This window comes from Oncorhynchus tshawytscha, unplaced genomic scaffold (genome assembly GCF_018296145.1).
Source record: "Oncorhynchus tshawytscha isolate Ot180627B unplaced genomic scaffold, Otsh_v2.0 Un_contig_7015_pilon_pilon, whole genome shotgun sequence".
Lineage (NCBI taxonomy): Eukaryota > Metazoa > Chordata > Actinopteri > Salmoniformes > Salmonidae > Oncorhynchus > Oncorhynchus tshawytscha.
In genome coordinates, this window is record NW_024609765.1 from 137,640 (window position 1) to 151,899 (window position 14,260).

The following is a 14,260-nucleotide window of genomic DNA, read 5'->3' on the forward strand; positions in this document are numbered from 1 at the left end:
ACCAGGGATGTAGTGGAGGGTAAACTATCCAACCAGGGATGTAGTGGAGGGTAAACTATCCAACCAGGGATGTAGTGGAGGGTAAACTATCCAACCAGGGATGTAGTGGAGGGTAAACAATCCAACCAGGGATGTAGTGGAGGGTAAACTATCCAACCAGGGATGTAGTGGAGGGATCCAACCAGGGATGTAGTGGAGGGTAAACTATCCAACCAGGGATGTAGTGGAGGGTAAACAATCCAACCAGGGATGTAGTGGAGGGTAAACAATCCAACCAGGGATGTAGTGGAGGGTAAACTATCCAACCAGGGATGTAGTGGAGGGTAAACTATCCAACCAGGGATGTAGTGGAGGGTAAACTATCCAACCAGGGATGTAGTGGAGGGTAAACTATCCAACCAGGGATGTAGTGGAGGGTAAACTATCCAACCAGGGATGTAGTGGAGGGTAAACTATCCAACCAGGGATGTAGTGGAGGGTAAACTATCCAACCAGGGATGTAGTGGAGGGTAAACTATCCAACCAGGGGTAAAAACAATCCAACCAGGGATGTAGTGGAGGGTAAACAATCCAACCAGGGATGTAGTGGAGGGTAAACAATCCAACCAGGGATGAGGTGGAGGGTAAACTATCCAACCAGGGATGTAGTGGAGGGTAAACTATCCAACCAGGGATGTAGTGGAGGGTAAACTATCCAACCAGGGATGTAGTGGAGGGTAAACTATCCAACCAGGGATGTAGTGGAGGGTAAACACTGTTTACGCACCTTTTTATTTGTGAAATAGCGTTTGATAACCTTTTTAAAAATGTAATTATCGTGAGAACGACTGGAATCATGAATGATTCATTATGCTCGTTATGTTCGCCTGCTCCCCCAGATTTGCCTTGTTAGCAGTGCATTCATTCACTACTCTGTCCAACGGGAAACACTACCCACGACATAGCATGGGCCGAGAGGTGAAATCAACTACCTCAGCCCAGACCTACAGTGGCACGTAGCGGAGAGACTCTGCTGACAGTGGAAATGATTTTAACATCCCTCAACTCCTGCCGTGTCAACAGACACCCGCCAAACGACCCCTCCCTCCCTGACTCAGAGAATGAGTGTACAACTGGTAAATAGTCGCTGATACTTCAGTGAGATGTCTAGCCTGCTATGTAGCGCAAGGGCTCTGGTTATTAGCCAGGTAGCTAGCTGGCTAGAAGGATGAAGTTAGAAGCTAACGTTGAACAGAGCCTGACCCCCAGCAGGAGTAGTTGACTGAAATGAACCTAGCTATAATCAAAAGATTGGCTACTATAAGTTTTCATAACAAAATAAATGTTCTTTGTAGTGACACGGTGGTGAGTCAGGCTGTAATGAAGGAGGAAAAGGAGAGGCACAGCGAGAGGAAGCATTGAAGCCAGCAGGGAGTGAAGTGGTTCCCCGAGAGAGTCTTTAATCTTATCAAACACTAACCTTCACTTCAGTCTATGTCATGGAAAGAGCTCATACCATTGCATTACTTCCTGTTAACCTCAGTGAGTACCATGTCATTTCCAGGTATAACTCCCCTAGGCATTGGTGACAGGTTTCATGATGATGATTTGGAAGCATTGCCACCCAGCTGACCTCATGGCTGTGGTTATTCTACAGATATTGTACCTTAAGGAAACATCAAGTGAAAAGCTGATGTGGCAATGACTGTGTACTGTATCATGTGCAGTATGTTACCGCCACTTCATCTGATTCCTTGATGTTTAGGAGAAGACAACTCCTATTGTCATAGTAACACCAGACGTGACCGCTATCTCTGTGCAGACGATGTATGATGTTTTCATTTCTGAGTAATAGTGAAGGAATCAAACCACTGATGCCAGAGAGAAAAATAGAGAAAAAATATGACAATGACCATAGGAGTTGGCAGGTGTGTGTGCATGCACGTGTTTGTGTGCACGTGAGTGACCTCTGCATAAAGGAAGCAGCCTTCAGCTAAATTCAGGTCTTCATGCGGTCTATATAACACCATCTGCCAGGATGCAGTGGTAAATAAAGGTCTTCATGCTGTCTATATAACACCTCCATCTGCCAGGATGCAGTGGTAAATAAAGGTCTTCATGCTGTCTATATAACACCTCCATCTGCCAGGATGCAGTGGTAAATAAATAAAGGTCTTCATGCGGTCTATATAACACCTCCATCTGCCAGGATGCAGTGGTAAATAAATAAAGGCATTCATGCAGTCTATATAACACCTCCATCTGCCAGGATGCAGTGGTAAATAAATAAAGGTCTTCATGCGGTCTATATAACACCTCCATCTGCCAGGATGCAGTGATAAATAAATAAAGGCATTCATGCGGTCTATATAACACCTCCATCTGCCAGGATGCAGTGGTAAATAAATAAAGGCATTCATGCGGTCTATATAACACCTCCATCTGCCAGGATGCAGTGGTAAATAAAGGTCTTCATGCGGTCTATATAATACCTCCATCTGCCAGGATGCAGTGGTAAATAAAGGTCTTCATGTGGTCTATATAACACCTCCATCTGCCAGGATGCAGTGGTAAATAAAGGTCTTCATGCGGTCTATATAGCACCTCCATCTGCCAGGATGCAGTGGTAAATAAATAAAGGTCTTCATGCGGTCTATATAACACCTCCATCTGCCAGGATGCAGTGGTAAATAAATAAAGGTCTTCATGCGGTCTATATAACACCTCCATCTGCCAGGATGCAGTGGTAAATAAAGGTCTTCATGCGGTCTATATAATACCTCCATCTGCCAGGATGCAGTGGTAAATAAAGGTCTTCATGTGGTCTATATAACACCTCCATCTGCCAGGATGCAGTGGTAAATAAAGGTCTTCATGCGGTCTATATAGCACCTCCATCTGCCAGGATGCAGTGGTAAATAAATAAAGGTCTTCATGCGGTCTATATAACACCTCCATCTGCCAGGATGCAGTGGTAAATAAAGGTCTTCATGCGGTCTATATAACACCTCCATCTGCCAGGATGCAGTGGTAAATAAAGGTCTTCATGCGGTCTATATAACACCTCCATCTGCCAGGATGCAGTGGTAAATAAAGGTCTTCATGCGGTCTATATAACACCTCCATCTGCCAGGATGCAGTGGTAAATAAAGGTGTTCATGTGGTCTATATAACACCTCCATCTGCCAGGATGCAGTGGTAAATAAAGGTCTTCATGTGGTCTATATAACACCTCCATCTGCCAGGATGCAGTGGTAAATAAAGGTCTTCATGCGGTCTATATAACACCTCCATCTGCCAGGATGCAGTGGTAAATAAAGGTCTTCATGCGGTCTATATAACACCTCCATCTGCCAGGATGCAGTGGTAAATAAAGGTATTCATGCGGTCTATATAACACCTCCATCTGCCAGGATGCAGTGGTAAATAAAGGCCTTCATGTGGTCTATATAACACCTCCATCTGCCAGGATGCAGTGGTAAATAAAGGTCTTCATGCGGTCTATATAACACCTCCATCTGCCAGGATGCAGTGGTAAATAAAGGTCTTCATGCGGTCTATATAACACCTCCATCTGCCAGGATGCAGTGGTAAATAAATAAAGGTCTTCATGCAGTCTATATAACACCTCCATCTGCCAGGCTGCAGTGGTAAATAAAGGTCTTCATGCGGTCTATATAACACCTCCATCTGCCAGGATGCAGTGGTAAATAAATAAAGGTCTTCATGCGGTCTATATAACACCTCCATCTGCCAGGCTGCAGTGGTAAATAAAGGTCTTCATGCGGTCTATATAACACCTCCATCTGCCAGGATGCAGTGGTAAATAAATAAAGGTCTTCATGCGGTCTATATAACACCTCCATCTGCCAGGCTGCAGTGGTAAATAAAGGTCTTCATGCGGTCTATATAACACCTCCATCTGCCAGGATGCAGTGGTAAATAAATAAAGGTCTTCATGCGGTCTATATAACACCTCCATCTGCCAGGATGCAGTGGTAAATACTAGTCATGGAGATGGTCACCCATTCTTTTGTATGCTGCATACCTGCCTGTATTATGAAAGATGGGAATTCAGCCTGTTACATAAGTGTTCCTCGAAGCTAATGAAACCAGGCAACGCCTCGTTTGCCACTTCATGCCAAGAACGATTCAGAAATGACACCAGACTGGATTTGGAACTTGGCCGTGATATCCATTGCGTTTCAGATCTTTATGAAAAGGATTCATGAAAGGTGTGAATACTGATTTAATGTAAATGAGCTTAGTGAGTGTCTTGGTACTCTAACTATTCCAACTATTGTCACACCCATCCTAGATCTTCTAGCGATTCAGGTTAAGTTTTAAACTAGATGCTACATGTCTTTAAAACTGGGGGTATATTTGTATGGCAAATCTAGAACTGTTACTTAGCCAGACAGTTATGTTGTTGTATCAATTGAATGAGTGACATGATAAATGTATTGTGTGTGCCTTACCCCTGTAGGACGTGACCGAGGTGGAGCAGGCAGAGGAGCAGGCGAAGCAGGAAGACCAGATACTCAAGTGAGTTCACCTTCGATACAGATATCAACTGGGCATTAAAACATCCTTCACCTTCGATACAGATATCAACTGGCCATTAAAACATCCTTCACCTTTGATACAGATATCAACTGGCCATTAAAACATCCTTCACCTTCGATACAGATATCAACTGGCCATTAAAACATCCTTCACCTTCGATACAGATATCAACTGGCCATTAAAACATCCTTCACCTTCGATACAGATATCAACTGGCCATTAAAACATCCTTCACCTTCGATACAGATATCAACTGGCCATTAAAACATCCTTCACCTTCGATACAGATATCAACTGGCCATTAAAACATCCTTCACCTTCGATACAGATATCAACTGGGCATTAAAACATCCTTCACCTTCGATACAGATATCAACTGGCCATTAAAACATCCTTCACCTTCGATACAGATATCAACTGGCCATTAAAACATCCTTCACCTTCGATACAGATATCAACTGGCCATTAAAACATCCTTCACCTTCGATACAGATATCAACTGGGCATTAAAACATCCTTCACCTTCGATACAGATATCAACTGGCCATTAAAACATCCTTCACCTTTGATACAGATATCAACTGGCCATTAAAACATCCTTCACCTTTGATACAGATATCAACTGGGCAATAAAACATCCTTCACCTTCGATACAGATATCAACTGGGCAATAAAACATCCTTCACCTTCGATACAGATATCAACTGGGCAATAAAACATCCTTCACCTTCGATACAGATATCAACTGGCCATTAAAACATCCTTCACCTTCGATACAGATATCAACTGGCCATTAAAACATCCTTCACCTTCGATACAGATATCAACTGGCCATTAAAACATCCTTCACCTTCGATACAGATATCAACTGGGCATTAAAACATCCTTCACCTTCGATACAGATATCAACTGGGCATTAAAACATCCTTCACCTTTGATACAGATATCAACTGGCCATTAAAACATCCTTCACCTTTGATACAGATATCAACTGGACATTAAAACATCCTTCACCTTCGATACAGATATCAACTGGGCATTAAAACATCCTTTGATACAGATGGTTCAGTTGGTTGGAGCATTGTGCTGATAGACAAAGGTTGAAGGTTTGATTTTTTGCTTGGGACATACAGTGCATATAGGTTTTACATGTAGGTGGTTCAGCAAATGCACTGAAATTCCAATTCTTCAATGCTTTTCAATGAGGACAATTTGGAAATGGAATTTGGTTTACTTTCAGTGGTCAGTTTAGGGTAAGTGGTTCATTTTAGTGTCAGCAGTTCACTTTAGGGTCAGTGGTTAAACTAGGGTCATTGGTTTAGTTTAGGGTCGTGGTTGGTGAGGGGGTTAGTATTCTGAGTTTAACCACTATGACCCATTTTCTTTCTTCCAACAGCTGATAAATATCTACAGATCAAGGGTTTGTTAGACCAATGTTTGCCCACTGCCTAACCACACTAGAGGTCAGAAGTCCAGGTGGATAACATGTCCTATTTACATACTTCTAATCTCACACACACACACACACACACACACACACGGTGGTGTAGGTCCAGACATAGAAATGTTGTCTTCCTTTGGTCCACCTGTTAGTGTTCCTTTTAAAAGTCACGACCTGTTGTCTGGAACAATATGTAAGGATAACCACGGGGATTGATAAGACTGTCCACCCACCACTGGTTTCTCATACACTATAGTGTACCTCTGTGCATGGACCACCCAGCTGAGCTAATGGCTGCAGAAATACTACCTCTGTCTTAAGGAAACAGCCTCCGGCTAAATAAAGAGCTGGTGTGTGACGATGAGCGTGTAATATATCTTGCTTCTGAACGTCGCTGCCACTTCATCTGATTCCTTAACATTTAGGAGAAGACAGCAACTCCTATGGACTGACCTCTGTGCAGATGATGTATGATGTTTTAATTTCTGAATAATAGTGAATGAATCAAACCACTGATGCCAGAGAGAGAAATAATATGACAATGACCATAGGAGTTGCATGCGCGTGTTTGTGCGTCTTTTCTGGGTCATGTTTATTAGGGCACGTTAACGTTTTAAGATGTTTTGCAATGGGAAACAAAGATGTGCGTTTCTTATTGGACAGATCCAGGTGGTCCCTCACTGTCCCAGTCCTGTTTTGTGCGTAATGAACGCAGCCCCGTTTTTTTTCTACTTTCAGATGTAGTGGTGTGTTGTTGTGTTGTGCAGGAAACAGGAGCTGTCTAACCTGCTTCATGAGAAGAAGTACCTGAAGGCTCTGGGCCTGGCCATCTCCCTGGACCAGCCACACACTGTGCTCAAAGTCATTAAAGGTATAGTTCTGTCCTCTCTCGCTTCTTCTATATCCTACTACACATCCACACACACACCGGGCTCCACGTCATCAAAGGTACATTTCTCTACCCTCTGTCTCTCGTCTCTCACATGTTTTCTCCACACTGTACATACAGTATGTTGATCATCCAGATTCTTCCTCACATCTCCAGAAATAGCTGCTGGATTCCACATGGCTAATGTTGTCAAATTAAATCAAAATCAAATTAATTTATATAGCCCTTCATACATCAGCTGATATCTCAAAGTGCTGTACAGAAACCCAGCCTAAAACCCCAAACAGCAAGCAATGCAGGTGTAGAAGCACGGTGGCTAGGAAAAACTCCCTAAAAAGGCCAAAACCTAGGAAGAAACCTAGAGAGGAACCAGGCTATGTGGGGTGGCCAGTCCTCTTCTGGCTGTGCCGGGTGGAGATTATAACAGAACATGGCCAAGATGTTCAAATGTTCATAAATGACCAGCATGGTCGAATAATAATAAGGCAGAACAGTTGAAACTGGAGCAGCAGCACGGCCAGGTGGACTGGGGACAGCAAGGAGTCATCATGTCAGGTAGTCCTGGGGCATGGTCCTAGGGCTCAGGTCCTCCGAGAGAGAGAATTAGAGAACGCACACTTAGATTCACACAGGACACCGAATAGGACAGGAGAGGTACTCCAGATATAACAAACTGACCCTAGCCCCCCGACACATTAACTACTGCAGCATAAATACTGGAAGCTGAGACAGGGGGGGTCAGGAGACACTGTGGCCCCATCCGAGGACACCCCCGGACAGGGCCAAACAGGAAGGATATAACCCCACCCACTTTGCCAAAGCACAGCCCCCACACCACTAGAGGGATATCTTCAACCACCAACTTACCATCCTGAGACAAGGCTGAGTATAGCCCACAAAGATCTCCGCCATGGCACAACCCAAGGGGGTTGTGTCACTCACCTTCCACCCTGTCACTACCTATTATCCTACTGTTTCCTCTGTAGTACTCCCTCAGTCCTCCAGACTAGACCTGTGGGAACTCTACATAACGAGGACTACTTAGAGCAACATTACTCAGTAACCAGTTCAGACTCTCTAAACCTCTCTGTCATTAAGTTAATGGATGACGTGACCTGCATACAGACAGGTCCACTGACAGTCTGACACCAAGGCCTTCGAGGCAAATAGACTAAATGGAGCAAATCACTCTACCCACATTCCAGGCCTTTATGTTCACTACATTGACCTTCTTCTGAGCCAAAACATAAATAGTTGTGCATAGGTACACTTTGGTGTTTGTTTATCGAAACAAAGAAGATTGCAACATACTTGTTTTAGACATTCCTTGTATTGATCATGGATGAGAGAGACTGGGTGGTGTTCATTAGGGCAAAACGTTGCACAACAAGAATTATATTTCTTATTTTACAAGTTCCGATAGTACCAGCCCGTCTCGAACCGTTTACTTCCGCCTCACACCGTTTACTTCCGTCTGGGACCCTTCCGTCTCGAGCCGTTTACTTCCGTCTCGGGACCGTTTACTTCCGTCTGCGACCCTTTACTTCCGTCTCGAGCCCTTTACTTCCGTCTCGAGCCCTTTACTTCCGTCTCGGGCCATTTACTTCCGTCTCACGGGCCATTTACTTCCGTCTCGGACCGTTTACTTCTGTCTCGTGCCTATATAACATGGCCTGAGAGAGATCAGGTTCTGAGCTAAATGAAGGTACAGTTTATAAACACAGGAGTGTTCACGTACTCGGTGTTTAGGCATTTTGGTGTTGGAACATCATGTGTATATGGTCAACACACTAGTGCAGCTCCAAAACAACATGTCCTCTTAGAACTACTTCGAACACATTCTGTTTAACATATTGAAATTCTAACAACATATAATATACGTGTGTTAAAAATACTTATTTAGGACAAGTCAAGAACTGAAGGGTAATGGCTTTAAAAATGGCATATGTATATACACATTTTAAATTCATATGTGGTTAAAATGACTGCCTCGGCACTTCTAGTGTTAAAATCCATTAAAATAACTGTATGGGAGAGACTAGGGTTCCATGTTTGACCGTGAAGGTCAGAGGTCATTGTATTGGCATAACAATGGACCGTCATACTGACACTAGAGGGTCTAGAATGGGGTTGTAGATGGGATGGGTCACTTAGGTCATGATGATGCGTACTAGGCTGCATCCCAAATGGCACCCTATTTACTATCTAGTGCACTACTTTTGCTCACCATAGAGCTCTGGTCAAAAGTAATGCAGTTTGTAGGGAAAGTTGCAGTAATGTAAGTCTTTAATAGACTGGCCATTGAACTTAGGTTATGTATGGTGTGCCATGACCCTGGTTATGTGTGCCAGGATCATAGGCTTCTATATCTGATGTGGGTTACTCTGTGTGTACTGTCTGTGAACTCGTGACTTTCCTGTGTGGCCTCTAGCGATCCGCCAGGGGGAAGATGGTGCTAAGCAGCTGGAGAAGACTGTGCTGAAGCTGCGTCAGGACCAGAAAGGTGAGGTCAGAAAGGATTGGGATATACTAAGCTGGCCCAAAAAAAACATTGTTTTTACTACGTTGCAGAACATTCTGAAAACGTTTTGTGCTTGGTGGATATCCAATATAGTGATGGAGCCACATGGTAATGGCCCGTGATAAAGCTCTGTGTTTGGTAATGGCCCGTGATAAAGTTCTGTGTATGGTAATGGTCTGTGTATGGTAACGGTCCTTGTTAAAGGTCTGTGTATGGTAATGGTCCGTGATAAAGCTCTGCGTATGGTAATGGTCCGTGATAAAGGTCTGTGTTTGGTAATGGCCCGTGATAAAGCTCTGCGTATGGTAATGGTCCGTGATAAAGGTCTGTGTATGGTAATGGTCCGTGATAAAGCTCTGCGTATGGTAATGGTCCGTGATAAAGGTCTGTGTTTGGTAATGGCCCGTGATAAAGTTCCGGGTATGTTAATGGCCCGTGATAAAGTTCCGGGTATGTTAATGGTCCGTGTAATCCTAACCTTGACTCTCTCTACTCCCTCCCCCCCCCAGAGTCTATGCTGCGCTACTGTGCTGTGTGGAACACCAATGCCCGGAGCTGTCTGGACGCCCAGGCTGTGATCCAGGTGATGCTCACACACCTTTCCCCTGAAGAGCTGCTCCAGTACCAAGGAGCACGCGCACACCTGGAGGGACTCATACCTTACACTGGTGAGGTGGGGTGTGTGGGTTAGTCACATTGATGTATAGACTCACGCCAGACGTGACAACTACCTCCATGCAGATCATGTATGATGTTTTAATTTCTGAATAATAGTGAAGGAATCCAACCACTGATGCCAGAGAAAGTGTCTGCTGATTGTGTGTGTTAGTGATGGTGTCTGCTGATTGTGTGTGTTAGTGATGGTGTCTGCTGATTGTGTGTGTTAGTGATGGTGTCTGCTGATTGTGTGTGTTAGTGATGGTGTCTGATGATTGTGTGTGTTAGTGATGGTGTCTGATGATTGTGTGTGTTAGTGATGGTGTCCGCTGATTGTGTGTGTTAGTGATGGTGTCTGCTGATTGTGTGTGCGCATCTTTACGTGTTTGTTGATACAGTTCCCTTGTTTGATTTGACACTTCGTCCCCGCAGAGAGGCACATGCAAAGGATAGGCCGTCTGCTGCAGGCCTCCATGTTCCTGGACTACATGTGGCAGAAGATGAGAGTGACAGGAGCTCCAGCCAGGTGAGGGTGACCAGGGGAGGGCCTTAAACACAACACCCACCAATCACAATCCAGGGCTTATACTAACACTACACAGCCTTGCCTAATGACTTTCAAATGTTTTTTCAAATACATTGCTTTTAGAAAGATTCAGAATAAAAAACACATACATTTCATTGTTTCGAGTTTCTTTTAATAGGGATTGATAGCGATGACAGGATTCGCCCTAAAACAGATTCTAACATACACTTAAGTGTGTTTCACTTAGTCTTCCATCAATATCATTGCTTTGACTGAAGTGGAAATTCGACTTAAGCAATTGTTAGGATTCGCTTCTCTGAAGTGAAAGACATGTTCAATTGTTTGATTTCATGTTTCCTTGTAGCCTTCTAAGTAATTTCGTAGCAAGACGCAGTCATCCGACCTATCAGCGTTGACAGTATGCCACGCGAAGGTTGCTCTAGATCTAATCTGAGTCTAGAACAATGGCTGTTGTCGTTCATAGGAATGTATCTGGGCAAGAGAGATGACTTTCACATATCTGTGGTTTGAGACCAATACCTGTGTAACCAAACTGATGTTTTTCTGTAAGTACTGTTGTAGACTTCATTCTGAAACCACATTCCCTCTCTATGGCTGCTTCCCAAATGGCACCCTATTGCCTATATACAAGTGCACTGCTTTTCACTAGGGCTCTGGTCTAAAGTAGTGCACTACATAGGGAATATGGTGCCATTTGGGACACCGTTTATAAGCTTTGTCAGCACTGTAATGATGAATAACAAACTTATTGAGGAATGTTAACAGTGATAACCAGGTACTGGAATCAGCAGGAGATCAATCAGAGGCTGTTCAATCACATACTGTACCATGGAGAGTAAATTCCAATAAATCAACACTGAAACGTCTGGAAGAATGAGGCTGTAGGTCAGGTTTGAAGAATGATTATTTGAAGTCATTATCTAGAAAGTCATTGTCATGGGTCAAGCATAAAGAGGTCTTCTGCAGTACCCTAATGTATGATGTAATAGGAAGTATGCAGCCTAATTATTCAACATGGTCTTAAGACCCAATAAGAATCCAGCTAGAGTCCAGCTTCAGGAAATACGACAGAGCAAACATGGGTCTGTGTGACACGTGAATTATATGGATATTTGACCTCCTTTGTTGTTTGTTGCTGATGTGTGATGTCATATCCTTTTGCAGTATGGACTCGCAGGATGAGGAGATGGACACCGCCTCTCTTCAGGTGCCACACCCTCTGTTCATGATTGACAAGCGACCAGGTGAGGGTGGAGATGGGACTAAGGAACAGGGGGATGGAGAGGAGAGATGGAATGAGGGAGTGGTGGAGGAGGATGGTGGTCTCGAGGAAGATACCAACTGCCCGGCCAACATGGAGGAGGAGGAGGAGGATGATGATGAAGTCAGTATCACCAGGAAAGCCTCAGTCAGGGGACAAAGGGAAGAAAATGGACAGAACGGAAAAGAAAATGGCAACCATCATTCTGGCAGTGAGGAGAGTTCAAGAGAGGAGGACCGGGGAGACCAAACAGAGGCTAAGATCCTCCTGTCTGCAGCGTCCCTTCCACCCCTCCAAGCAATCATCAGCTGATGGCAGACTGTCTGACATCAAGCCCACTAAGGATGCCTGAGTGTGAACCCGCGGGAGTCTCCTTCAGCATGGACCACTGCCTGGAGCAACAGTGTGGCTTTATAGACACTGACAGACAGAGAAGCAGGTCCTGAATGACCTTTTATAATAAACTGGTTTTGAGGTCAATAGGCCTGGCTGGCAGCCATTTTGGAAAAACGTGTCATTTTTCATAAATAGTGCCACAAGTTTTTCCTCACCATGTTAGCTCATCGGGAAAAACTCAGGGTGCTATTGGAAGCCTACTAATGGTACCTAGTGGAAGCCTGCTACTAGAGGTCAGAAATTGTCGAGGCTCTACCCGTAACTTCTTCCCCATTCTTCAACAGAAACCAGTGCTTGTGAATTTTTATATTTGTATGTTGTTGTGCAGTCCTGCTCTTCCACATAAACATTTTGTTTGTCATGATTACACATGCATCTGGAATAAAATGTATGCCTTGTATTTATTGTGCTCTTTTTTAATAAGTTCGTATTCATTTTAAACATCAACCAATATGTTCATGTAAAATAGTATGTTTGAAGACTTAACTTATTTAACATTAAATTCCCATAGGAGCATAAACCACGACACAGGAAAGGGTGAAAAGGTCAAGCCTTCATTCCTTTGCCACATTATTAGACTGGTCCAGCATATTGTCACCCTGTGTATCTGTCTGTCACATCTGATTAAAGTCTGGGATCTCTGGTATAAACCAGTGGACTCAGGGAGAGCTCTAACAGTATAAACCAGTGGACTCAGGGAGAGCTCTAACAGTATAAACCAGTGGACTCAGGGAGAGCTCTAACAGTATAAACCAGTGGACTCAGGGAGAGCTCTAACAGTATAAACCAGTGGACTCAGGGAGAGCTCTAACAGTATAAACCAGTGGACTCAGGGAGAGCTCTAACAGTATAAACCAGTGGACTCAGAGAGAGCTCTGGACCCGGAGAGCTCTAACAGTATAAACCAGTGGACTCAGGGAGAGCTCTAACAGTATAAACCAGTGGACTCAGGGAGAGCTCTAACAGTATAAACCAGTGGACTCAGGGAGAGCTCTAACAGTATAAACCAAACCAGTATAAACCAGTGGACTCAGGGAGAGCTCTAACAGTATAAACCAGCTATAAAGTATAAACCAGTGGACCAGTGAGAGCTCTAACAGTATAAACCAGTGGACTCGGGGAGCTCTAACAGTATAAACCAGTGGACCAGAGCTCTGGTATAAACCAGTGGACTCGGGGAGAGCTCTAACAGTATAAACCAGTGGACTCAGGGGGAGAGCTCTAACAGTATAAACCAGTGGACTCGGGAGAGCTCTATAAACCAGTGGACTCAGGGAGAGCTCTAACAGTATAAACCAGTGGACTCGGGGAGAGCTCTAACAGTATAAACCAGTGGACTCAGGGAGAGCTCTAACAGTATAAACCAGTGGACTCGGGGAGAGCTCTAACAGTATAAACCAGTGGACTCGGGGACAGTATAAACCAGTGGACTCGGGGAGAGCTCTAACAGTATAAACCAGTGGACTCGGGGAGAGCTAACAGTATAAACAGTGGTATAAACCAGTGGACTCGGGGAGAGCTCTAACAGTATAAACCAGTGGACTCAGGGAGAGCTCTAACAGTATAAACCAGTGGGCTCAGGGAGAGCTCTAACAGTATAAACCAGTGGACTCGGGGAGAGCTTTAACAGTGTAAGAGTACAATTCATAGTAAGCTAGCGGTGGATACAAATGGTGACTCCAAGAAAGAGAAATTGGGTGCTTTGCTATGGATGAAAAGAGATGGAACCAGTGTCATCTGTACCAGTGGCGTATGCCACACACACACACAACATCCTGTTAAGTTTAAATCAGGATATTTTCTCCATTCAAAGAGCCAGACAAGTTATTTTAGTATTAGAATTTATTGCTTTTTGCAGTACAAGATATGTTATTTTAGTATAATAATGTATTACAATTTGTTGCAGTTTGCAGTACAATATGATATGGAATCAACCATAGTTGCTCAGTTTTCCAGTATGGAAAAATAGAGATCCATAGATTAAAAGGCTATACAGTGGAAAC

General features: G+C 43.9%; 1 protein-coding gene across 1 annotated transcript in view; it reads left to right on the forward strand.

Moving 5' to 3' along the window:
• tbl3 (transducin beta like 3) overlaps positions 1-12,657 on the forward strand; it is a 29,347-nt gene extending 16,690 nt beyond the window's left edge. The window contains exons 18-23 of the mRNA XM_042317749.1: positions 4,466-4,524; positions 6,754-6,857; positions 9,307-9,378; positions 9,906-10,064; positions 10,486-10,579; positions 11,765-12,657. Coding sequence (XP_042173683.1) covers positions 4,466-4,524; positions 6,754-6,857; positions 9,307-9,378; positions 9,906-10,064; positions 10,486-10,579; positions 11,765-12,173 — 897 coding nt within the window. The 3' untranslated portion in view covers positions 12,174-12,657. The remainder of the gene's footprint in view (positions 1-4,465; positions 4,525-6,753; positions 6,858-9,306; positions 9,379-9,905; positions 10,065-10,485; positions 10,580-11,764) is intronic.
• The last annotated feature ends 1,603 nt before the right edge of the window (positions 12,658-14,260 follow it).